The sequence below is a fragment of the Nyctereutes procyonoides genome, unplaced genomic scaffold, assembly GCF_905146905.1.
Source record: "Nyctereutes procyonoides isolate TBG_1078 unplaced genomic scaffold, NYPRO_anot_genome, whole genome shotgun sequence".
NCBI classification, from domain to species: Eukaryota; Metazoa; Chordata; class Mammalia; order Carnivora; family Canidae; genus Nyctereutes; species Nyctereutes procyonoides.
The window spans coordinates 19,584,137-19,609,479 of record NW_026575030.1 but is presented as its reverse complement, the minus strand read 5'-3'; the positions used below and the strand labels follow the sequence as shown (position 1 = coordinate 19,609,479).

Genomic DNA, 25,343 nt, shown 5'->3' with positions numbered 1-25,343 from the left:
TCAAGGGTGGCATGCTCCAGTGACTGAGCCAGTGCAATGGAGTGTAGTCAGGAGCCCCTGCAATGTATTTTTCTATATTAAAACTAACTCAGTCATAGTAAAAGATGTGAAGGATTTCTTGCATGCATAAATAAGGATTGTCATAGTTAGAAGTAAAAAAATTTACCTGACATAGAGGGATCGCTTCTGGCTAGTTCGAAGAGAACCTGATCCTGAACTAATGCTACTATTCATCATCTGCTCCCGTAAGTCATGTATTTTGGCTTCAAAACGACTGTATTCTAGATGGGAAAAAAAAATTTATATTTACAATCTAAAAAATAAGTTACTTGAAAATAAAGTATTAAATATGTTAGCTATCTTATATTTGATTAAATGTGGTTAGAACCTTAAAAGAGTAACCTGCATAAGATTTTGGCCAAAATGCAAATTTCAAAAAAAAATTAACAATTTTCTGAATGTACTGTAAGTTAGAATTGGCTGAATTATGCTATTTTAAAGTTCTTATCACATTTAATCAATTAAAAGACAACTTTCATTCATCAAATACTAATATCAATCTTGTATTACTGTCTATTTAACTGTAACTTTAAAAAATTAAAACTCATAATTTATTTTAATTTTTATACTTAAAAAGAACAATTCTATAATGTTTTGTAACCAATGCTTTGTTTACTGCCTTTTTCCCCTTAAGGAAATCATTACTTCTATGTGCTTAAACACAGAATTTGTGTTTAGTCAAGAATATAGCAAAAACATACCGTAAAAATTAAAAAATTAAATTTACTTCAACTCATTTTATAATTTATAAATTTTCAAAATGCCAAAATAAGACACAAAGTAATTTGAATAGACATTTTAGGATTGTTTTTATGTAAAAACAAGTATGATTCGGAAGATGAACTATTTTAAACTACATCATAATAAAAACTATTAAGTCTATTAATAAAACCTTAAACACTTTTTCAAATATATTGCAATTACACACTTAACACTCTTATATCTTCTCTATTTATAATAAGCAAATTATTTTCTAGAAATTTGGCTAGATCTCATGAGATTTTCTTGTAAAACTGGTTTTATAGCAAGAGCAAATACCTTGCTTGGGAGTTTGCATAGTTTGTATACTCTTATAGAGTAAGAATAAGTATGATTACTGTGGAGTTATTCTTCCTTTCACCAGTCATCAAGTTTGTTTTGTGGATACTAAGATTAACTGAATCAACAATTCATCAAAAACTCAAAAACATTTAAAAGCTCACATTAATATGTAATAAAATGCGATTTTATCATCCTTTAAAAATATAGTAGAAATTAAAACATAAACGTTAGTAGACTGTATAATGTATCCATTATAATTCAACAATTAACAATTCATGGCAAACTTTGGTTTGTGTAGACACAGCTAAGATATAGACAGATTGATGGAGATATAGATAAAAATATAAAGTGAACTCTGAACTAGTTTATACTAGTTCTTCTTTTTTTAAAGTTTTATTTATTTAAGTAATTTCTATACCCAAGGTGGAGCTTGAACTGACAACCCTGAGATCAAGAGTCGCATGCTCCTCTGCCTGAGCCAGCCAGGTGCCCTTATTTATACTGGTTCTTCTAATTAACACTTAGTCTATTCTCTCTTATATCTGTATGTACTTTATTGCATAAGAATTATCCTAGTTCCCAAGACACTAGGAATAACAGAGTACTGCACGGTGACTTCATTTTATCCAATATTACACTCCCAGCAGCCTTAAAATAACAACTAAGATCATGACATCATTATTGAAAACAGCTATTTACTTTCCCTACTTATTATCTTATTTAGAGCATGGTCCAGTAGGGAGATATATATACATATAGCTTAATGGCTAAATTACTCTTCTCCCTAGGTATTACTGTTGCAAACTGGATATATATTTACGTTCATTGTTCTTATTTATTTCCACCTTCAATTTCTAGGGGTTGCTTTTTAAGTTTTTCATTGTTTTTAATAGGCAGGTAAAATAGTTCCAAGGTCATATCTGTAAAACAAAGATATTAAAGAAGTTTAGCTTCTAGTTCTACCCTACTCTGTCTTCATTATATATAGACATTTACAGAAAGGTTTATTCTTCTAGGGGTGCCTGGGTGGCTCAGCTGGCTGGGAATTCAACTCTTGATTTTGGCTCATGTCATGATCTCCGGGTTATGAGATCAAACCCTGCACTGGGATCTCTGCTGAACATGGAGTCTCCTTAAGATTCTTTCTCCCTCTGGCCCTCCAAACCCTCTGCCTCCTTCTAAAAAAAAAAAAAAGAAAAAAGAAAAAAGAAAAAGAAGAAGAAAAAAAAAGAAAAAAGTTTTTCTTCCATTTTAAGTAACAGAAGCAGATATACATGTATATGCAGATATATTTACACACACTTAATATGTGTAATATGTAATTATATATACATTTCTTATTCACACATACATACACATACGGCTCCTTTCTTAAACAGTAACCTACACATTTCTTCCAATATGCTTATTTTACTTAACAGTAAGTATAGCAGTAGTCTTACTAATAGTAAGGACACTGTATATAGTAGCATATATAGATGCCTCTCACTCTTTTTTAATAGCTGTATAGTTCTTCTGCATTTAACCATTATCTTTCACTTACAACAAAATATGGTAAAGAGTCAGATTCTGGTTTATCAGTAAACTTGAAAATTGTTTCCTTTGAACAATTAAGATAACTTTTGATATGACTGAAGTTGTTTGATCTCAGTTCTATTCTCCAAAGATATGTGCTTGTATCCCACATGTTCTTGTACTATGTGGCCTTGATATTCCCCCATCAAGAGGGTGCAGTCTACTTACCCTCTCCTTGAATTTGGGGTGGCCTTATGACTCACAAGCAAACGAATATGGCAGAAATGATTAAATGTGACTTTCAAAATTAGATTAGAAAAGGCCATAAAACTTTTGCCTGTTTCTTTAGGGATGCTTGATCTGGGGGAAGACAGATAATATAGAAAAAGTCCGAGAACCCTCATAGCACCATGCTGCAGAGGTCCCATGATGGTGTTCTGAGCCCAAATTTCTAGCCAGTTATCACTGAGGCTCAAGACAAAAGGAGTAAACCCATTTTGGACCCTCATCCAGTAGCTGAATCCCATTAAGTGACATCAGTCTATGCCACAAAGACCAACCAGACAAAACTGTGACTGAATTCCTCATCTACAGAATCCATAACATGGCTACTGTTTTAATACACTAAGCTTTGGAAAAGTTATGAAAGAATAGTAACTAAAACATACTCTTGCTATGCAGTCTATTTCATTTGTTTACACACACAAATACAAAAGGAGAAGCCTTTCTAAATTTAAAAATACATTAAATTCCTAAAACAAGGAATTATATAAATACATTTTATAAATGTATTAAATAATTTCAAACATTAATATTTTGTTCTTATAAAATACTCAGATATTTCATAAAACAGATTTAAATAAATTTTATACACTTTCAAAAATAAATACATAAATATAAAATTAGGGAAGTTTATTCTTCTAATGGTAACCTTTTGTTTAGCTTTTGCCCCCTTCACCATGAGCAATCTCTCAGAGCTAAACTGAATTATCCTTTTATATCCAGTTAAAACTTTAAAGTAATTAGAAAGCTTATGTTATTTTCATAGCATCTCCAAATTTTTCCCATTTTCTGATAATTGTACTTTATCCAAACTATCAGAGCATACAGTCTTTTCGTATCATATACTCTCTTCCTTACAACTATATTAATTGCTAGCACTAGTCCTTAGAGATCAGTATCTCTATCATTCTGGGTGTCTGAAATTTATTTTCTTCTCAGAGAGTGTTTATATGAACAGTATCAGTGAATATCAATCTGTTGTTTACACATTTGACTTCAGCCTTTATATGTGAGAGTCTATTCTATTCAACTTCTTTCTTTGATTCTTTGAGTATGTTGACTCCCACTGTTTCCTATAAGCCATTGCTGATGAAATTCTAATAACTATCTCATTTTCTTTCCTTTAAAGAGCATTTTTTTTTTATCTTTGGCCTGGAATTCCACTGAAATTTTTATTTTTTTTATTTTGAGATTTTTATTATTTATTTGTGAAGTTAAAAATGAATGATAGAAATTGAAAGCTGCCATACAATTTTTGGGTTGTCCCCAATTTGTTTTCAGTTTCATTGCTGTCCTGAACAGATGGAATAGGACAGACCAGTCCTTGGAGAAGGGAGATGGAAGGCATCCCAGGGATTGGAACTCAGCAGAAAAGGAAGAGCAGAGAGGCTGAGGAGCTTGCTGGAGGTTGGAGAGCAGGATGTGTGTATTTTTCTTGTAATTCCAATAATTTTATGAGAATACTTCTCAGTGCTGGTTATCATCTTAGGTATATAGAATGTCTTTTTGATATCCGTTTTTTTTTTTTTTAATTTTAGGAAGGTTTTGTTTTTACATTGTTAGTATTTGTCCTATATGCTTTGTTTTAGTTTTTTCCTATGAGACTTCTGCATGTATGTTGAATACTCTTTGCCTACTTCATCTGTCATTCTCAAATCTTTCTTAATTCCCTGCTTTTTAAAATTAATACATTTTGAGAGTAACTTGCTACCTTGATGTCTCATCACCCTTGAATACTTCGGTATGTATTTCCTATAAATAATGGAAATTTTCTTATATTAACAAAGCCATCAAAATAAAAAAGTAACATTAATACATCTAATGCCCACACCCCGCTAAAGTTTCCCCAATGATGAATGCGCTGTGCCTCAAAGGGATCTATTTTTTTTTAAAGATTTTATTTATTTATTCATGAGAGACAGAGAGATGCGGAGACATACAGGCAGAGGGAGAAGCAGGCTCCATGCAGGGAGCCCGACGTGGGACTCGATCCTGGGTCTCCAGGATCACACCCCAGGCTGAAGGCGGTGCTAAACTGCTGAGCCACCTGGACTGCCCAGAAGGGCCTAGTTTGAAACCATGAGTTGTCATATCTGAGCATATGAGCATTTAGTTGTCGGATCTCTTTAGTTCAGCAGTTCAGACTGCTTCAGACTCAGCAGTTCCTCAGTCTTCCCTTGGCTTTGTAATCTTGATACTATTGAAGATTACAGGTCAATTATTTTGTAGACTGTCTCGCACTTTAGGTTTGTCTGATGTTTCTACATGATTAGATTCTGGTTATGCAAATCTGGCAGGAATCATGGAAGAGATGTAATGTTCTCCCCACTGCACTCTAGCAGGTAGTTTACAATTCTGATTTGTCTCATTACTAATGTTATCAACTTTTAGCACTTGATTCTCTGTGACATTACTTTTTCCCTTTGCAAATGACAAGTCACTGAAATCATATACACTTCCTCCATTCTCATCAAACCTCCAACTAATTCTATTTTTTCATTAGTAAAGACTCATGATTTCAAAGTTTACTCAGTACAGTATAACCTCAAATTATTGCTCAATTTAGCCAGTGTGAACACTTTCAAACTGGGTATTCTGTCCTTTTGACATATCTCCATCATTCCTCGAGCATTTCTTTGCTCTCTGGCACAGAATATTACAGAGTAATTCTAGTAGTTTCCTTGTCCCACCCCTGGAACTGGCCATTAATCCAAACAGCCTTGGGGAAGAGTATTTAGAGGCCAAGATCTGAGTGTTAGGTATACTCACTGCTATTGGTCGCAGGCTCTCTCAACTGCATAGGGCTAGAGAATTTTATACACACACACGTAAAATAGACACACATTTATAACTATAGTTATGTTTATATAAATTGAAAACATGCTTATACCAATTTCTCCAATTCTAATCTAAGTTTATATTTAAGTTTTCTCCCTTTCCATATTTAGCACTATTCTAAAAATGAAAATTACAGATAACATTACCTTCAGCATATATGTATTCATTGGATCATTCTCTATGTAAGGAGTCTTCTGTCTCTACTACCTTGACTGGGCTTTAACCAGTCTCATGTGTTACGTCCTCACTCTGCTCAGACTCTGACTCCTCACACCAGAGCAATCCCCCACACAGAAGTCCTCTCTTCATGATTAAGTCCTAATGGGTCACCATAGCTGTCTCCAAACCCCCAGATCTGTAATGTAGATAACTACCCTACTATACTCCATCCAACTAATGGCTTTTATGACTAAGTTGATCAGGATATGGAAGGTAAGGAGCTCTTATTTTTTATTTTTAAAAATATCCTCATTTTTACCTACTTACTTTAAGGAAATATCATGCTCCTCTTTGTTAAACTTAATTTTTGAAATAACATTTTTATTTTTAATAATTTTCAAAATTTTATCAACTCATTTACATTGTTCTTTCAAATACTCCATACTTAAGGTTACACTTTTCATTTATTTCATGGGCATGTTTTTCTGACATACTTTCACTGTGGAGATGTTATTCTGATCCTTATTTTCATATTTCAAACAGATTTCTTTTTTTTTAGCATCCTTTTATATATATATTTTTAAGAATTTATTTATTTATTCATGAGACACACAGAGAAAGAGAGAGAGAGAGAGAGAGAGAGAGAGAGAGAGAGAGAGAGAAAGAGAGAGAGAGACACACAGGCAGAGGGAGAAGCAGGCTCCATGCAGGGAACCTGACATGGGACTCGATCCCAGGTCTCCAGGATCACACCCCGGCTGAAGGTGGCGCTAAACCACTAAGCCACCTGGGCTTCCCTCAAACAGATTACAATTGGATTCAATTGTCTGTTTCTGTTTTTCATTTTTACGTGAAATTAGTTTTCCTGATTTTTTTTTTTATATTTTATTTGAGAGAGAGCACACAAGCATGGATGCACAAGGGGAGGGGGAAAGGCAGAAGAAAAGGGAGAAGTAGACCCCTACTGAGCAGAGAACCCAACATGGGGCTGGAGTCCAGGACCCTGAGATCATGACCTGAGCTGAAGGCAGATGCTTAACTGACTGAGCCACCCAGGTGACTCAGTTTTCCTGAACTTTTAGATAAGCCTATTTTGGATCAGGATGCCTTTTCTGTCTTCACAGGTCTGGAGCTCCCTCATTTGTTGCTTCGGACAAATGTTCAAAGATACTATCTCACACTCAGATTTCCTAGTGGTGTATTTTCCTCCTACTTGTCTGTACCTTCTGTTTCCTTTGGCTTTATTATCCTTATACTGCTGAATCTGGATTTTATTCTTAGAAGTTTTCCCTTGGTTTGGGGTTTTGTACTGAAATGGAGCTATCATTGGTTAATTGTGTTGGAGGGCCCAGACTGTTCCATCTCTCTTATACCTTACTGTAGATCCCCTGTGCTTAAAATGTAGATTGTGCAAAAACCCTTACAATTGTAGGTGCTGTTCTCAAATTGGGCACTGCCTTTTCTAGTGAGTACTGACTGGCTTTTGGGCTTCTTGTGCTGCTTCCCCTTGTACAGATCCTGGTAATATAGGGTCTCATAGCTGTTGATAACTTATTTATATTTGCTTGTATTTTGGGGCTCATGGGGATATCCTTTTATCTAGTTTTGTCAGAGATCTGTTAATAAATTTTGGTTTTGCTATCCAATTTTTTTTTTTTTTTTTCTGGGAATAGGGGAGGCGGTAGTTCTGGGCAATTCAACTTTAAATCTACTATCCTATTTTTAATTTTCTATTTGTCCCACTGCTCTATCAATCCATTATTTTAGTGATTGTCCTAGAAAATGATTAGGAAATGGTAAGTTTTCAATATTTATACTTTTGTTTTTAATATTTTAATCTTTTTTAAAAATTTTAAAAGATTTTATTTATTCATGAGAGACACACACAGAGAGAGGAGAGAGAGAGAGGCAGAGACATAGGCAGAGGGAGAAGTAGGCTCTCTGTGGGGAGCCTGATGCAGGACTCCATCTCAGGACCTGGGGATCACAACCTGAGCCAAAGGCAGATGCTCAACCACTGAGCCATCCAGGTGCCCTTATTCTAATCTTTTAAATATCTAATTTGTACATTTATTTATTTAGTCATTCATTCATTTTAAAACTTTTATTTTTTAAGTAATCTCTACACCCAACGTGGGGCTTGACTTAACAACATTGAGATCAAGTTACGTGCTCTCCCAAGCCAGCCAGGTTCTCCATAATTTCATTTTTAAAGATTTTTTTAAAAAAATTTATTGAGAGAGAGAGAGAGAGAGAGAGACAGACAGACAGGCAGAGGGAGAAGCAGGCTCCATGCAGGGAGCCCGACGTGGGATTTGATCCCGGGTCTCCAGGATCACACCCCGGGCCGCAGGTGGCGCTAAACTGCTGCGCCACTGGGGCTGCCCCATAATTCATTTTTAATAATGACTCTGTTTAACAACTACTTTGCAAAATTCCAAAAATCTGACAATTTGGCTCTTGTAAGCCATTGTATCACAGCTCTTATACAAATGCGATGTCTGTGCTTCTTTAGCTGATTTCCTAGTTTTCCTTCACTTTTGTTTGATAATCCCTTACTGACTTAACAGCTCTGTGATGCCTTTAATAAAAATGTTCATTATATTTCATACAGCATTACTAGTTGTTTTCAGTGATTTTGCCAGTTGAATTAATGAAAGTTCTAATGACTTAAAACATTATACATTTTAGAAATTTAAAAACCTTCTGTAAAAAGAACACATTTTTTTTCCACATTCTTTTTTTTTATAGTAAAGAATACTCTTTCCTAAGAAGTAACTAAGCTATTACAAGTAGCAGTTAAAGTCTCAGATATTCAACATTTAAGATACTGGAGAGTTAAGTCAATTTTGTTAATTTCTTAAATTTGTGCCTCAAATTTAGTACTGTGTTTACTCTATTCAGATCTTCTTTACTTACTATTAAAATCACATCACAACTTATTCTAGGAAAGCTACCACTGGGAGAGAGTTGAAATGTTACACAGAAGGTTTTCTCTATTCAATATTCCAGAATTTCCGAACTTTGTCATCAAATATATTTAGGGAAGTCTCTGAACTGCTGGCTATAGGTTAAATAATATTTGTATGCTTATAAGAGGAGAGGATAATGTTTAATAGATGATTGTCTGCATTTTATTCCCCTTTTCAACTTCTAATCTTTGTTTTGACCCTGCCAGAAGTGAAAAGATGGAAGAAATTAGGGGAAGAGAGTGGAAATAAATTGTACCTCCCCCAATCTTTCTGAAACTTCCAATCCCAACTATGAAAAATAAAACTCATTAATGAGTTTATTTAATTTAAAAACTCTATAATGAAATACATTGATTAAATATAGAACTTAACATCTGAGAGCAGTACCTCTCAGAGAATAGATAGGACTGATTTAAAGAAAGAAAAAGGGAACTGTTTTGAGTAAGAAAGCAGGCTGGTTAGGTAGTAGGAAAGAGTAGAAAGATATAGGAAGGAAAGTAAGACACTAAAACAAAATTTAATTAGGAAGCCACTATAGGAAATCACTGTAAGAGATGACAAATGCTCTTTTACAAAGAAATGCCACTTGTCCACAATAAAACCTCTCCATTTAGTCTGTACTTTGACTCTCTTTGGTTGTTACCAGAAGGAATAAGGGAAATAAAATGAGGAAGCTGGGATTAAAACTCTACTTCTGCAGTTGAGATTGGCTGATTTATGCAGTTGAGATTTATTTTATTTTTTTAAAAAAGATTTTACTTATTTATGAGAGAGAGAGAGAGAGAGAGAGAGAGAGAGAGAGAGAGAGAGAGAGAGGCGCGCAGAGACACAGGCAGAGGGAGAAGCAGGGTCCACTCAGGGAGCCTGATGTGGGTGGGACTTGATCCCGGGACTCCAGGATCATGCCAGGGACCAAAGGCAGGCGCCAAACTGCTGAGCCACCCAGGGATCCCCTGCAGTTGAGATTTAAATTAAAGCTTTGGAATTCAGACAAGTGGCTCTAACCAAACCTCTCAATTTTTCTAGATTTCGTTTTAGCCATTTAAAAATTAGGAATAATATAAACTTCAAGAAATGTTTTTTTCTTGCGGAAAAAAAAATTAAGACAACCAATAGGAAAGATAAAGTAAGTTTCATGTTAAGTTTAATTCTTTTTCTTTTATCTTTTTCCTTTAATAGTATCATTGCAATATAATCAATATTTTTTTAACCAAAAATATAGATTAAAGGTCTGAAAACTGATATAGTACTAGTACACTTGAGGAACAACAAGATAGAGTATTTGAGGTTAGGGCTTTTCAGGATGTGAGGACCCACCTGGAACCCAGAGTTGTCATAAAGATTATTTGAAACTGAAGACATTAGAGATTCAACGAATAATAATAATAATAATAACAACAACAACAACAAAAAAGCTTTCCTGGAGCTTCCCTTATCTAAACAAAAGAAGCAACTTTGGGAAGTAAGGCAGTCATAAATCCCTTCTCCTGGAGAGTACTATGACTTTGAGATGGAAAGACTACTCTTAGGTATACAAACATTATCACAAACTTTCTTCTAAAAATCTATTTGTTTATACCGTAGAAGGTTTTTCTTTCCACTCTTTTCTCCATACTAAGTTAGGTATATAAGCCACTAATGAGCCCTACTTCTTTTGCTGGCTCCTCCTAGGCATATAAAATAAATCCTTTCTCATGTGAATCTGTCTTTTGTCAGTTTAAGCTGCAGGCCCCAGCCAAGTGAAACTAAAAGGTTAGAGAGCCAAGTTTTTCCTCTTCTACAAAGAGGCTAGAATAAATCTTAACCACTTAATAGTTGTGTAACTGCATTACTTAAACTTTTTGTGCCTTTGTTTACTCACCTGTAATGTAAAATGGAGATTCACAGTGCCTACCTTATAGGCTTCATAGGAATTAAAAGAGTTCATAAATGTAACTATGTAACTATGGCTAGTACCATATTTGGCATACAATTTTTTTCTATTATATTTTATTACCTAACCCATAGGAAGTTCTTGACAGATCAGGAACTATTTGCCAAAATTTTGTAACTTCTGAATATGGAGTCAAAAACAAGCAGAGTAATTCTAGGGCCTGTGTTTGATTAGAGCTATAGATTCTGAAAGATAAAAACTTACTCCTACCAAAAGCTTACCTCTTTGCTCTTTGTCTGCTTGTATGAATACATGTATGTCAGACTATCAATGAGGCAGAGAATCCCAAGGGATTCATCATTAGTAAAGTGAAGATACTAACTGCAGAGAGATGAATGATTATCAGTGTTAGGCGACTACTTTATACTTCTTAAAATGGTCAGTAAGAGAGAAATCTGAGCCTTCAACTTATATCTTTGGCCTTCATAGCAGTTATACATTGATGATGTGGAATATATATTTTTATAAAGTGCTGTACAACAAAAATACAGTTATTAAAAATACATAATAAAACTATACCATCGCTGCCTTATAAACAAACAACGTATAAGAAGCAATACAACAAGGAGGAGACAGGTGCTTTCAAAGTACCCAAAAGTTTTAAATTTTAACTCCTATTTTTGGTCTTCTTCTTTTTTTTTAATCTATGATGTCATTTCTTCTCTGCCCATCTAAATCCTATCCATTCTTTAGTTGCCAGTTAAACCCCAATCCTACTTTATGATATCTTTTCTTATGTTGGCAACATAAAGTACTTCTCTTTGAATTCCTAAGGCAAAGGCTGCCTTCTGTGCTCTATTGGTACTTACCTTGTTTTTATCAGGCAACAGTACCATAGATATGTTAAAAGAATACAGTAAATGTCAACCCTGCCAGACTAAGCACTCACTAAAATATTCCCAGTGAAAAGTATTTAGATTTTGAAGGTAATAGAGGACTGAATCCTATTACTAGCTTTGTTATGAGTCTATCTCATTATCTGTATGTAGAGATACATACAAGAGGACTCTAAGAAAGTGACAGGATGATCCGAGGATTAGGATAGTATATGATGCGATAAAGGGTCTGAAAGAAGACCCATACTGTTAGAGCCTAAGAAGCAAAAGAAGGAATAGAGGGCATGCAGTGATCACACGTGTTTTGGTGTGCTCAGTCACACAGTGCCTTCCTTGCAGGTCCTATTAAGGGGTTTAGATTTTATTCAGAGTTCAATGAAAATGTTTTAAATGGGAAATGACACAACGACACACAAACTTTGTATTTAAAAAGATCATTTTGCTTAATGAGCAGAGAAAGGATTGGAGAAAATCAAGAAAGAACTTATTAGAGGCTATTAGAATAGTTTAGGTAAGAGAGGATAGTAGTTTGGCTAGGGAAGTAACTAGTTGACACAGAGATCAGAAAGGAAAGGGAGGTCAAGGAAGACCCTGAGGCTTCTGGCTTAAGAATCAGTGGAGGTGTCATGTACTGAAATGGTAAAATAATTGTTTCAGGCATGCTCAATTGCAAACACCATAGAGAAATACAGCTGGTGACATCAAATAAGATAATAGTAAGTTTGGCACTCAGGAGATATTCAGAAAAAAAACCCTCCACATCTGTAAGAGTAACTAACATAAGGGTCTAGCCTAGAAAGAGAAACACCTGCTGAACAGTAGCTACTTGAATAATCCAAGTAGAATGCAAAATCTCCTTGATAAAAGAATGGCTCCATCAAGAGAACAGTTTAAATTTTAATTACAACTGAAGAAAAAGTATCAACTAAAATATCAATCAGAAAGCTTCATATAGAAGTACAGAAATCACAAAAAAGAACAAAAGAGAAGAAGACTAGATAGAGTAAAAGCACAGAAAAAGATAATCTAAAAGAAAGATTCTTGGGCCCAATCAATAACTATTCAAGGAAAACAGTAGCCCATCCTTCCCAACCATCAATGGCCAAGTTTATCTAGTGCAGACAGATAGAAGTTAGGCTTAGTTAAAAGGTGCTAAATATAAAAAAATGGTAAAGTTAACTATCGTGGTTCTGGTCTATGCTTACCAAACATTAGAGCACAGCTCTTCTTTCTATCAATTTTTAACTCCTTATTAAATACAACTGGGTCTCAGAAGATTCTTTCTTGATAAACATTAAATAGAATGTTTGAATTTGGATGATATTGAATCAATTTTCTATTGTGTTGATTCACTTCCTTTTAATTCAGTAAAGTTTTCTTGAAAATATAATTTCAAGCATTTATTCTCTTTACAAAATTTTGTTTAAAGTCTAATTATGTATATATTTCATATATATCCTTGCCTGTCTTCCATTGCCTAATATTTTCTAATCTTTTAAAAATCTCATTTGTTTCATTTTATTTTTCCTCCTGTATCCTCTATTGATTTTTCTGCAGTGTCTCTTTGTCTTTGAGCTCAATTTAAGAAATTGCTTTCTTCTTCTTTCTTGGGTTTTGCTATCTCAAAATCAATCTCTTGGGTTGTGAAGCCATTTTTCCATACAGTTCTTACACTTCTATTTAGTGGTCTTCTCTCAAAGAAATGAATGCATTAATTGTTGAAAACATTAAGATCAAATTTTTATCTCATCTATGCCAATGCTTTTTGTGTATGTATGTAACTAACTTTTATGTGTTGCTAAGTTTTGCTAAGTTTGCTAAGTTTTGCTGTTTGTTTTCACCAGTTCTTATTAATATCTTTGTATGAATGCGGGGACACTTTTTAACTACTTAGTACTGAATAAGTGGATTTTGCTGGACCAGCTATTTTAGCTGAACCAGAAAGTTAAGGGTGCAGGAGGGATGGAAGCACAGTATCTTCATGGCCTTTGAAACCAAAGGACTGTCACATTATCTGATACTTGTATTAAGACATATTCCTTTACTCCAAAACTACTCTTCTCTAAACCAAACCACATCAAGGATGGCTTCTGTTTTAGCATGTTCACTCCAATTCCCATGAAGCTTGCCAAAACCGAAGGATGAGGTTTTTATACCTCAAAAAAAGTTCCTCACCTTTAGAGTAATTTTCTGTCGTTTTCTAAGTTCTGCCACCACTGAGAATTCTCAGCATTCCATGTTTTTACTCTTCTCTCTTTCTATGTAGTTTCTGCTGGATCTCAAGTTGCATAAGCAAGCTTTTGCGTATATTTTGTTGTCCAGGGCTTAATGTGAGGTGGAGTTGTATCAGAAGTGCATGTATATTTTATTTTCCTTGTTGCTTTTATATGTTTTCTGAGGCCAGATACTGACTTACCTTTGAACATACACCTAAATAGTCTAGATTCCTTATGCTCATATATAAATGAGAGGCCTTCTATTACACTGGGAAGCCAGTATCTTAGTACATATTGATAACTTGGCTTCCATATAGTATACCTATAGGGCAAGAATGTGCTGGCCAGAAGATTAAAAGCATGTGTGGTCCCAATGGAGGTTTTGTTTTTCACTGAATTAAAAAACTGACATTCTGATTTCATATATTAGTCTCTGTTTGGTTAGTGTGAATTTATTTAGAACTTATCTATTATGTAAATGGATTTCTCTCTGTTCAGTTAATGGACCTAAAATGCTGAGGTTAACAACAATACATATTATGAAATAGCAAGGAAAGCCATACATGCTACTTTGATTAGCCAAAAAAATTTATTTGGTTTTGTTACAAAAATAAATCCTGACCTAAGAAAAAAATAAATATTAACAGTTGCTAAATCAGAAATTATTTCACTGACTCCTTTAGTCACATCATCCCTTCCTTCTTCACCTTGTTGTTTGTGAACATTACCTGCTGTGCTATGTATTCTTCTGGGTGTTTAAGCTTTTAAAATTCCACTGAGATTTTACTGGAGAAGTGGTTATGTTGATGTACACTAGAGTTTTACATACATTTAAACATGGCATGACCTCAAATTTTCCATTACCACTTTCTTTCCCAAGGAACTTAGGTCACGTCCACGATACTTCATTATCTAGAAACATATTACATTCCAAACTTGTATTTTTCTCTATTTTAAACAGCAATAAGGGCTATTAAAAACATATCTTAAATCTTGATATAAACAATATAATCTAATTCAAAAGCCAGAAAAGGGGATGACCTAATTTTCTTTGGCAATGCTACCTATCATTGCATATGGTTTTTATGATCCTTTGGGATCAATGAGTTAATAACATGGATATGTGTTTGATTAGAGGACAGATTTTAAAAAATAATCACTTGAAAATTAATTCAATAACAGTGAAATACTCAAATTCCTATAGCCTACTGACCACACTTTGACATGGGTAGTGAACTATAGGTTCAGACTAAACAAATACTACATTAATAAAAGAGATCAAAATATAAAAAAGTTAAGCTTGGAAAGTTAAACATTATTAAAAGGAAGAATTCTAAAAACTGAAATAAACAATAAACAAAAATTTTACTACCTTCAGGCCGATACTGTGCAACAATCGTGACAGCTTGGCCAGCATTTTTTAAAGCAGCTGCTGCTTGCTCATGGCTGGCAGTTCTGAGGTCAACACTGTTTACCTGTAAATCAAATCAAATCTTAAATTTCAAAGAAATTATTCACACTGATTAGAAACCACAAGAGCCTACATTTTGAGTAGCACAGATAAAATTACTATCAATGAAAGCAATTTTATTCACTAAGAGTACTTTGCTTATAATCAAGTCAGCAATGCCGAAACATTTTCTTCTAGGTTTACTGGGAAGTTGTCTACCAATCTCTTGGGAAATATACCTTAATTTGATAACATGAAATCTCAATAAGTGTCATTATTTCATACATAACTCATTCACTAGAAACTCATTTCTAGTTCATTTTACTAGAAACTCAAGCAATGGAGGGTTTTTCATTTTGTATGCAGCATTCTTTTGACTTCTGCCTTACTTTCACTCCTACTACTCATTTCAGTTCCAATTCTTTTCCCCAAACTAAGGTCCCATTCTTTTGGAGTAACAGGAAGGCAAGTATTTAAAAGTATTAATAGAGCTCAGATTTCAGGGACTGATATTTAAATAGAGTAAATATTATTAAATGAACAAGGAGACATGTTTTGAAGACAGAGCACTTCCTTGAGTGAAATAATTAGTGATCAATTCAACTCAAGAATAAACAACTTCATTCTTATTTCTGAAATGCTGCTGATACCCAGTATATACTGCAAGCACACTACCTTAAGACATTGTACCTTTCCCACTATTAGCAAAACTTAAATGGAAATTCATGGTAGCATTATATTCAAATGGTAGTAACTTTAAAATGAAGTTGTTTTTCCCTCTAAAAACCAGCAGTGAATGGATTACAATAATGCTTGAAACCTTGATCAAATATTTTTGGAAAGGAAGATCTGTCATGCAATTCTTATATGAAAGCATGTTTTGTCAACATCAAGTCTGAAACCTGTTAAAGACCACATACCAATTTTGGAAAAAATGACTAGGAGTCCAAAAATTCTTGGGATTATAAAATTTATATAAAAGAACACTTTAACCATGTAAAGACCTGATATTTGATATTATCTACAAAGGATGTCATTATGCAGGTAAATTAAAATAAACACACATAAAAAGTTTTCATTTAAATTCCAGTTAGTTAACATACAGCGTAATGTTAGTTTCAGGGGTACAATTTAGTGATTCACACTTCTATATAACACCCATGGCTCATCACAAGTGCACTTCCTAATCCTCATTACCTATTTACCCCATCCCCCTGCCTATCTCCCCTCTAGTAACCATTGTCAGTTTGTTTTCCTCGGTTTGTTTTCGGTACTTAAGAGTGTTTTATGGCTTGCTTCTCTTTTTCCCTCTGCTCATGTTTTGTTTCTTAAATTCCACGTTTAAGTGAAATCATAGGTATTTGTCTTTCTCTGACTTACTTAACTTTGCATAATATTCTGGCTTCGTCTATGCCCTTTTTTTGTTTTTAAGATTTTATGAGAGAGAGAGAGAGAGAGAGAGAGAGAGAGAGAGAGAGAGAGAGAGAGGCAGAGACACAGGCAAAGGGAGAAGCAGGCTCCCCATGGGGAGCCTGATGTGGGACTCGATCCCAGGTCTCCAGGATTATGCCCTGGGCCAAAGGCAGCACTAAACCGCTGAGCCACCTGAGCTGCCCTAGCTTCGTCTATGTCTTGCAAATGGCAGGATTTCATTCTTTTTTATGGCTGAGTAACATTCCATTGTGTGTGTGTGTGTTTGTATAAAAATATATTTAAGAGTATTTTTACATCTATATACATAAGGAATATTGGTTTGTTGTTTTCTCTTCTCATTAGGTCCTTGGCTTCATAAAACAATAATATTGTGCTCATAAAATGAGTTGGGAAGACTCTTCATGTCTTTTCCTTTTTGGGGAGGTTTGTGAACGACTGGCGTTAATTCTTCTTTAAAGGTTAGTAGACCATACCAGTGAAACCATCTGGTTCTGAGCTTTTACCTTTGCAAAGTGTTTTATCAATTCAGTCTCCTTAATTGTAACAGAACTATACAGATTTTCTATTTCTTTTTGAGTCAGTTTTAATAGTTTGTCTTTTTAGAAATAAATCAACAATGATATATATAGTATATATAATATATACTACATTATATAATCTAAAGAACACATTATAAATGTACCTTGTTTTTAGTAACAATTTTTATCTTTGCTTTCTTTGTATATTAGTATAGTCACTCTGTTTCTTGATTACTGCTTACATAGTATATTTTTTCCAACCTTTTAGTTTTAATCTTTGTTGAAAAGTAAACCACTGTTGAATCAAAAGTGTGTCTATCATAGTATATAGTTGAATTTTTTTAAAGGTTTGAGAGAGGGAGCACTCAAGTGTGTGTGCAAGGGAGGAGAGGGGTGGAGGAAGAGGGAGAGAATCTCAAGCAGACTGCCCAGGGAGTGTGGAGCCCAACACAGGGTTCAATCTCACCACCCTGAGATTGTGACCTGAGCTAAAATTAAGAGTCAGCTTAACTGACTGAGCCACCCAGGTGCTCCCTGGATCATGTTTTTTTAACATCTACTCTATTTTTTAATTAGAATGTTTAATTCAGGGACACCTGGATGGCTCAGTGGTTGGGCGTCTGCCTTCAGCTCAGGGCGTGATCCCAGAATCTGGGATGGAGTCCCACATAAGGCTCCCTGCGAAGAAGCCTGCTTCTCTCTCTGCCTCTCTCTCTCTCTCTCTCATGAATAAATAAAATCTTAAAAAAATGTTTAATTCATTTACATTTAATGTAGTTATTGAAAAAGTTAAGAATTATGTCATCTAAAAAAGAATTATGTCATCTATTTTTGCTATTTGTTTTCTTCACGTCTGATCTTTTTTGTTCCTTTATTCCTCCATTTCTACCTTCTTTTGTTAAACAAGTAGTAACTAGTGTACCGTTTTAACTTCCTTATTATATTTATTTTCAGTTATCTTAGTGGTTTCTCTGGATTATAAACAACATAATAATCTACTTTGGATTAATACCATCTTAATTTCATTGGTATATAAACTCTGCTCCTATATAACTCTGTGCCCTCTACTCGCCTTGAGATACTATCACCACATAAATTACAGCTTTATAAAATGTGTGCCTATCAGCACAGATTTAAATTATTGCTTTATTTAGTGGTCCTTTAAATCAGACTGGAGAAAAAAGGAGTTACTAACAAAAAATACACTTACACTGTCTTACATATATGCCTATGTAGTTACCTTTAACAACACTCTATTTCTTCATTTGGATTTAGTTACTGTCTATTGTCTTTATTTTAATCTAAAGGATTCTCTTTAGTATTTCTTGTAGGACAGATCTAGCAGAGATGAACTTCTTCAGCTTTTGTTTACTTGGGAATGTCTCGATTTGTTGTTTGTGAAGGGTAGTTTTGCTCCTTGATACAGAATCCTCGGTTAATAACTTTTTTCTTTCAAAACCTTGAGTATGTCTTCGGGTTTCTGTGTTTTTTTGATGAGCAATCAGTTGCTAATCTTACTAAAGATCCCCTGTATGTAATGAATTATTTTTCTTTACTATCAAGATTCAATCTTTGTCTTTCGACAGTTTGATTATAATAGGTGTATGATATGGATCTCTTCAAGTTTATTCTACTTGGAGTTCAATATGCTTCAGAGATATATACTATACTTTTCATCACATTTTGAAAGTCTTTGGTCATTCTTTACTCAAATAATCTTTCTGCCATTTCCTATCTCTCCTGTCATTTTGTGACTTCATTATGTATTTGTTGTATACTTGATGATATTCCACAAGTCTCTGAGGCTCTTAATTTTTTTTCCTGTTCTTCATCTTGATAATCTCAAGAGATGTATCTTGAAGTTGAAGAAAAAAATGTTTGCTGATTTTTTTCTTCTGCTAGCCATAGCCACTGTTGAGTTTGTCTAGAGCATTTTTGCATTTCAGTTATTATATTTTTCAGCTCCAGAATTTCTATTTCGTTCTTTTTTATAATAGAAATCTCTTTATTGGTATTCTCTACTTGCTGAGCTACTGTTCCTTTTTCCCTCCTCTCTCATTATTTAGTTCATATTTAAAATGTCTGATTTAATGTCTTGGTTTAGTAAACCCAATGTTTAGCTTCCTTAGGGATAGTTTCTATTGATGGCTTTTTTCCCCTTTGTACAAGGCCATATTCTCTTGTTTTTCTGCAGGTCTCATGATTTTTGTGTGGAAAACTAGACACTTAAAATTATATAATGTTGGAACTCTGGAAATCAGATCTGTCTTCCTGCCAGGGCTTGATATTGTTGCTTATTATAGTTGTTTTCGGTGATCTTTCTGAATTTTATGAAGTTTGTATTTTTTGATGTGTATGCCAATGAAACCTCTGCCTAGTTTAGCTCAGTGGTCAGTTAACGACTAGAAACAGATGTTGTTAAACCTCCCTGCTAAAGGGCTCTGTGTGCATGTTGGGTAATGCCTTTAAAACGCAGGTAGGCAATTGTTAACTCTGCTTTAATTGTCACTTTCTGTCTACTGAGAGCCTCATGGTCAGTCATAGGTGAGTTTAGGACCTTTTTAGGTCTTTCCTGAGTATGTAAAGAGTCTAGGACATACATGTCTGGGAGATTCCAAAGAGTATGTCGGAGTTTATCAAAGGCCCTAATGGAGAGCCCATTCCCATTTATCCTTTTGAGCTTTTGATTAACCTACTGTTTGCCTCATCCAATTTCTCAGGCAGCCATAATGTGCCTATAATTTTGACAAGTACCACAGGGGAAAAAGGCTTTTGCTTTGGGGCACTGATTCAGTTCAATACAGAGAGCCTTGCATGTGGGATTTTAAAGAACCACCAGACAGGCCAAATTATGACAATTCTCAGGGAAAGAGGCTCTGAAAATTCCATTCCCATCCTGCTCTCTAGTGGCTGTGAGATTACTGGTTTTCACTATAAATATGGACTATTTCTCAAGGCTAATGTGATGCTGGAGAGCAGAGGATGGGACTTAAGCAAGTTAAAACTCCAAAAGCTCACTCTTATGAAGATTCAGTCTTTTTTTTCTTTTTAAAATAAACTTCCTAAACTGCTGCCTTTGGTTAATTTCAAGTTCTGAACAACTTCTGAATTTGGGCCATTTTTCTCACTTTCAGAGAAGAGAATTTTTGTTGAAGTCTTTTGGGTCACTTGTGATCTAAGATTCTTAGATCAAAATTTCTGGCACATGTAAATTATTCTATATCATACTTGTCATAACTGGAAATAACAGTAATACCTAATTTATACCATACTGAAAACTATAGTGTTCTATATATGTAATGAATCTTGACTTCAAAAGCTTCTTTCTCCAAGAACATTAAATTTATCAAAAAGAATATTTTATAAAACCTATGATTTATTTTCATGCTTTCCTTTTATTTTTTTAAAGATTTATTTATTTATGATAGACACAGAGAGAGATTGAGGCAGAGACATAGGAGGAGGGAGAAGCAGGCTCCATGCCAGGAGCCTGACGTGGACTTGATCCCGGGACTCCAGGATCGCACCCTGGGCCAAAGGCAGGCGCCAAACTGCTGAGCCACCCAGGGATCCCCTCATGCTTTCCTTTAAAAAAAAAATTTTTTTTTTAAAAGATCTTATTTATTCATGAGAGATACAGAGAGAGGCAGAGGGGGAAGCAGGCTCCTTGCAGGTTGCCTGATGTGGAACTCAATCCCGGGACCAGGATCATGCGCTAAGTCAAAGGCAGAGGCTCAACCACTGAGCCACCCAGGGGTCCCTCCATGCTTTCCTAAATAACTTATTTATAATTTTCCCAGTGATGTGGGTTATCATTAAGAACATCAATTTGAGAGATGGTCTTCAGAGCAGTAGTTCACAAAGTTTGGTCCTGGGAATAGCAACATCAGTTATCTCCTGAAAACTTGTTATAAATAGATTTTTTTTTTGAAATACAGAATTTTAAATCCTATCCAAGTCATAGTAAATTTAAAACTTCAGGGATGGAGTCTAAGAATCTGTTTTTTAACAAGGCCTGGACAAGGCCTGGAGGTGAACCTGATTCAAGTTGAAGACTGAAAACAGCTAAATTTTGTCTAATGAGGTACTTAAATTAGTTTGTTCCTAACAAGGCTTTGCTTTAGTTTTGAATATCTTTTCTCAAGTTTTTCTCCTGAGGTTTTTCCTATTGCTTTCAGGGTATTTCTCTAAAGAAGCTTAGTAAACATTAAAATTTTAAGACTACTAATGCATACAGTCTAACATAAAGGTGTATGTAACTTACACTCACATTAGGGTGAGCAAGTGGCCTGGAGTGTCTGGGATTTTCAGTTTTAAAATTGAGACTAAAGGCAATTCCAGACATGGTGCCTTCAGTGCTAAAACTGGGAAAGTTCTGGGTGAATGAGTTTGTGTTGGTCAGGCTAACAGTCTAGCAGTATGTCAGTGACCCATATAAAGTTGTCCCACATGGACAGTTTAAAAAACATCTATTTTTGCTTTGAATTTTTTGCACCTAACTCTAAGCCAACTGAAAATTTATTTTAACACAAGGTGTGAAGTGAGGCTCTAAGCTAATTTTACTCCCCTAAACAACTAGCTAATTTGTCTAACATTTATTTTTAACAAATTCATTCCTTTCCAACAATTTGTCCTTATCATACTATAACTTACTTAAAAAATTGCAGTAAGATGTAAAAATGTGAACAGTTGTGTCAACAACTGTATACACCCATGAAACCACGATTCCAAACAAGATATATACCTTTTCCATCATCCAATGCAGAAATGTCCATCGTACCTCTTTATAATCAGTACAATCATTATCAACTGACTTCTACCAATAGAAATTATTGTCTACTCATGATTATCATGTAACTGGAATCTTATTGTATGTATTTTTGTGGTATTTTTATTCAATGTAATGTTTTATAATGTTATCTAGGTAGTTGTGTTTTAGTAGTTTGTTACTTTTTGTTGGTGAGTAGTGCTGTGTAAATGTACTCCAATTTTCTTAGGTATTTTAACTACTGATAGACACTTGAGTCATTTCTAGATCTCAATTATTATTAAGGCTATTATGAACATTTCTGTTAAGTGTTTCTGTAGACATGATTTCTTGGGTAAAATCTGGGTGATATGGTTAGTTCTATGTTTAATTTCTCAAAAACTTCCTCCAAAATTCTTGCAGTGATTGTACAATATGCCCACCAGTAATGAATGAAAGCTACCAGAGCTCCACATCCTCACCAATGTTTGTCATCGATTTTTTTCTTTAGCCATTCAACTGGGTGGGATATGGGATATGTGCTGACCTCCCACAGTTAAAAATCCACATATACCTTTTGACTTTTCCAAAATCTTAAATAATAATAGCCTATGTTGACGAGAAGTCTTACCAATTTGTATGTTATATGTATTATATTACATACCTTATTCCTACAATAAACTAAAGAAAACATTAAGAAAATTGGTGTAGTGGGGTGTCTGGGCGGCTTAGTTGGTTAAGCATCTGACTCTTGATTTCAGCTCATGTTAAGCCTTGCATTGCATTGGGCTCCCTGCTCAGTGGTAAGTCTGATTGTCTCCCTCTCTCTCTGCTGCACCCTCACTCATGCATGTGCTTGTTTTCTAAAATAACAAATCTTAAAAGAAAATCATAAGGAAAATACATTTACCATACTACATTGTATTTATAAAAAAAATATGGATATAAGTGGACACGTGCAGTTCAACTTCGTGTTGTTCAAGAATCACCTGTATCTCATTCAGGCATAATTTACGTTCAGTAAATTAATCTTGGTTTATAGTTAAGAGTTTTGACAACTGCATGTTGCACAGACACTGTCACAATCAAGACACAGAAAAGTTAAATCACTCCCATCCAAATTCTTATGAACACCTTTATTCACTGTTTTTTTTTTACACTGCCCTGATGCCTCACGTTAAGTACCTTTTCACGTGCTTGTAAGTCATTCATATATATTGTTTTGTGAAATATCTGTTTAATTCTTCTGCTCATTTTAAAAACCAGGTTATTCATATCTTTTTATTGTTTATTTGTAGGAGATATTTATGTATTCTGGATACAAGACTTTTGTCAGACACACAGACACTAAGAATATTTTTTCCTACTCTGTTGCTTGCCAATTTGGTTTTTTAATGCATCTTTTTAAAGAATATTTTTTCCTACTCTGTTGCTTGCCAATTTGTTTTTTTTAATGCATCTTTTTTATGGTTAGTATTGTATGTGTCTTGTCCAAGAGATTGTTGTCTGCTGCAGGGTTGCAAAGATATCCTATGTTTTCTTCTAGGATTATGGTTTGGGCTTTACATTTAGATTTATAATCCTTATAGAATTAATTTTTACATCTGGAGTAAGATGGGGTTGAAGTTCATGTTCTTCCATATAGATATTCAGTTGTTCCAGCAGCATTTATTAAAAAGACTTTCTTTTCTGAGTGTCTGGATGGCGCTAGCAGTTAGGCATTTGACTCGATTTTGGTTCAGGTCATGATCTTGGGGTTGTGAGGCTGAGTCTTGCACTGGGCTCTCTGCTTAGCAGGGTCAGCTTGACATTCTCTCCTATCCCTCTCCCCTACTCCATTTGCACTTCCTCTCTAAGTTAAAAAAACAAAACAAAACAAAACTCTCTTTTCACCACAGAATTTAGCCCCTTAGTCCTATTTAAGAATTCCTAGTCTAATCCAAGTTTACTAAGTTTTCATGTAGTTATCCTAGAAATTTAGTTCTACCATCCATTTCAAATTAATTTTTATAGATGATGAGTGGTAAGGACACAAATTTCTTTTCTTCTTCTTTTGTCTACTTACTCTATCAATTATGGAAGGTGTTTAAATCCCCAACTGTGACTGCAGACTTTCTGATTTCTTTCCTTAGTTCTGGCAATTTTTGCTTCATATATTTTGAAAGGATTATTAGGCACATGCACACTCAACACTGTTGTCTTTTTTTAAATCATTATAAAAATCTATCAATAATACTATTTGTCTTGAATTCTACTTTGCCTCACAGGAATATGTCACATCATCTTTCATATGTTGTTTATATAGTTTATTTTCTTTTACTCATCTAGAACAGGAGTCTTGGGATCCCTGGGTGGCGCAGCGGTTTGGCGCCTGCCTTTGGCCCAGGGCGCGATCCTGGAGACCCGGGATCAAATCCCACATCAGGCTCCCGGTGCATGGAGCCTGCTTCTCCCTCTGCCTATGTCTCTGCCTCTCTCTCTCTCTCTCTCTCTGTGACTATCATAAAATAAAATAAAAATTAAAATATATATATATATTAGAACAGGAGTCTTTATATTTATTTTAAAATTTTTTATTTATCTTTTTTTTAAGATTTCATTTAGGTATTCATAAGAGACACAAAAAGAGAGGGAGAGACAAAGGCAGAGGGTGAAGCAGGCTCCCTATAGGGAGCCTGATGTGGGACGCGATCCCAGGACCCTGGGATCATGTCCTGAGCTGAAGGCATGCGCCCAACCACTAAGCCACCCAGGCATCCTGAGTCTTTATATTTAAAGTAAATTTCTGGTAAAGAGTATATATTTGGGGCTTAGTTGGAGGAAAACTAGGAGGAAAAATGGAGGAAAAATGGGGTAAATAAAAAGCAATATGACAATGTGAAATTGAAATTCAACTCTGTTATTATCTACATTGCAGTTAACAATTAAGATGCAGAAATTGTCAACTTGGTTCAAAAAAAACCAACTAAGACCCAAATATATACTCTTTACCAGAAATTTACTTTAAATATAAAGACTCAGGATGCCTGGGTGGCTCAGTAGTTGGGCGCATGCCTTCAGCTCAGGACATGATCCCAGGGTCCTGGGATCGCGTCCCACATCAGGCTCCCTATAGGGAGCCTGCTTCACCCTCTGCCTTTGTCTCTGCCTCTCTTTTTGTGTCTCTTATGAATACCTAAATGAAATCTTAAAAAAAAGATAAATAAAAAATTTTAAAATAAATATAAAGACTCCTGTTCTAATATATATATATTTTTTAATTTTTATTTTATTTTATGATAGTCACAGAGAGAGAGAGAGAGAGAGAGAGAGAGAGAGAGAGAGGCAGAGACATAGGCAGAG

At 34.7% G+C, this 25,343-nt stretch overlaps 1 protein-coding gene across 10 annotated transcripts in view; it reads right to left on the bottom strand.

Annotated features, from left to right (window-relative positions):
* The window catches only part of DLG1 (discs large MAGUK scaffold protein 1), a 223,395-nt gene that overhangs the window by 41,686 nt on the left and 156,366 nt on the right, over positions 1 to 25,343 (bottom strand). For all 10 annotated transcript variants that reach the window (XM_055315868.1, XM_055315866.1, XM_055315872.1 and 7 more), the window contains 2 exons: positions 15,225 to 15,327; positions 167 to 281 (listed from right to left, as the gene is read on the bottom strand). In XM_055315868.1, coding sequence (XP_055171843.1) covers positions 167 to 281; positions 15,225 to 15,327 — 218 coding nt within the window. The remainder of the gene's footprint in view (positions 1 to 166; positions 282 to 15,224; positions 15,328 to 25,343) is intronic.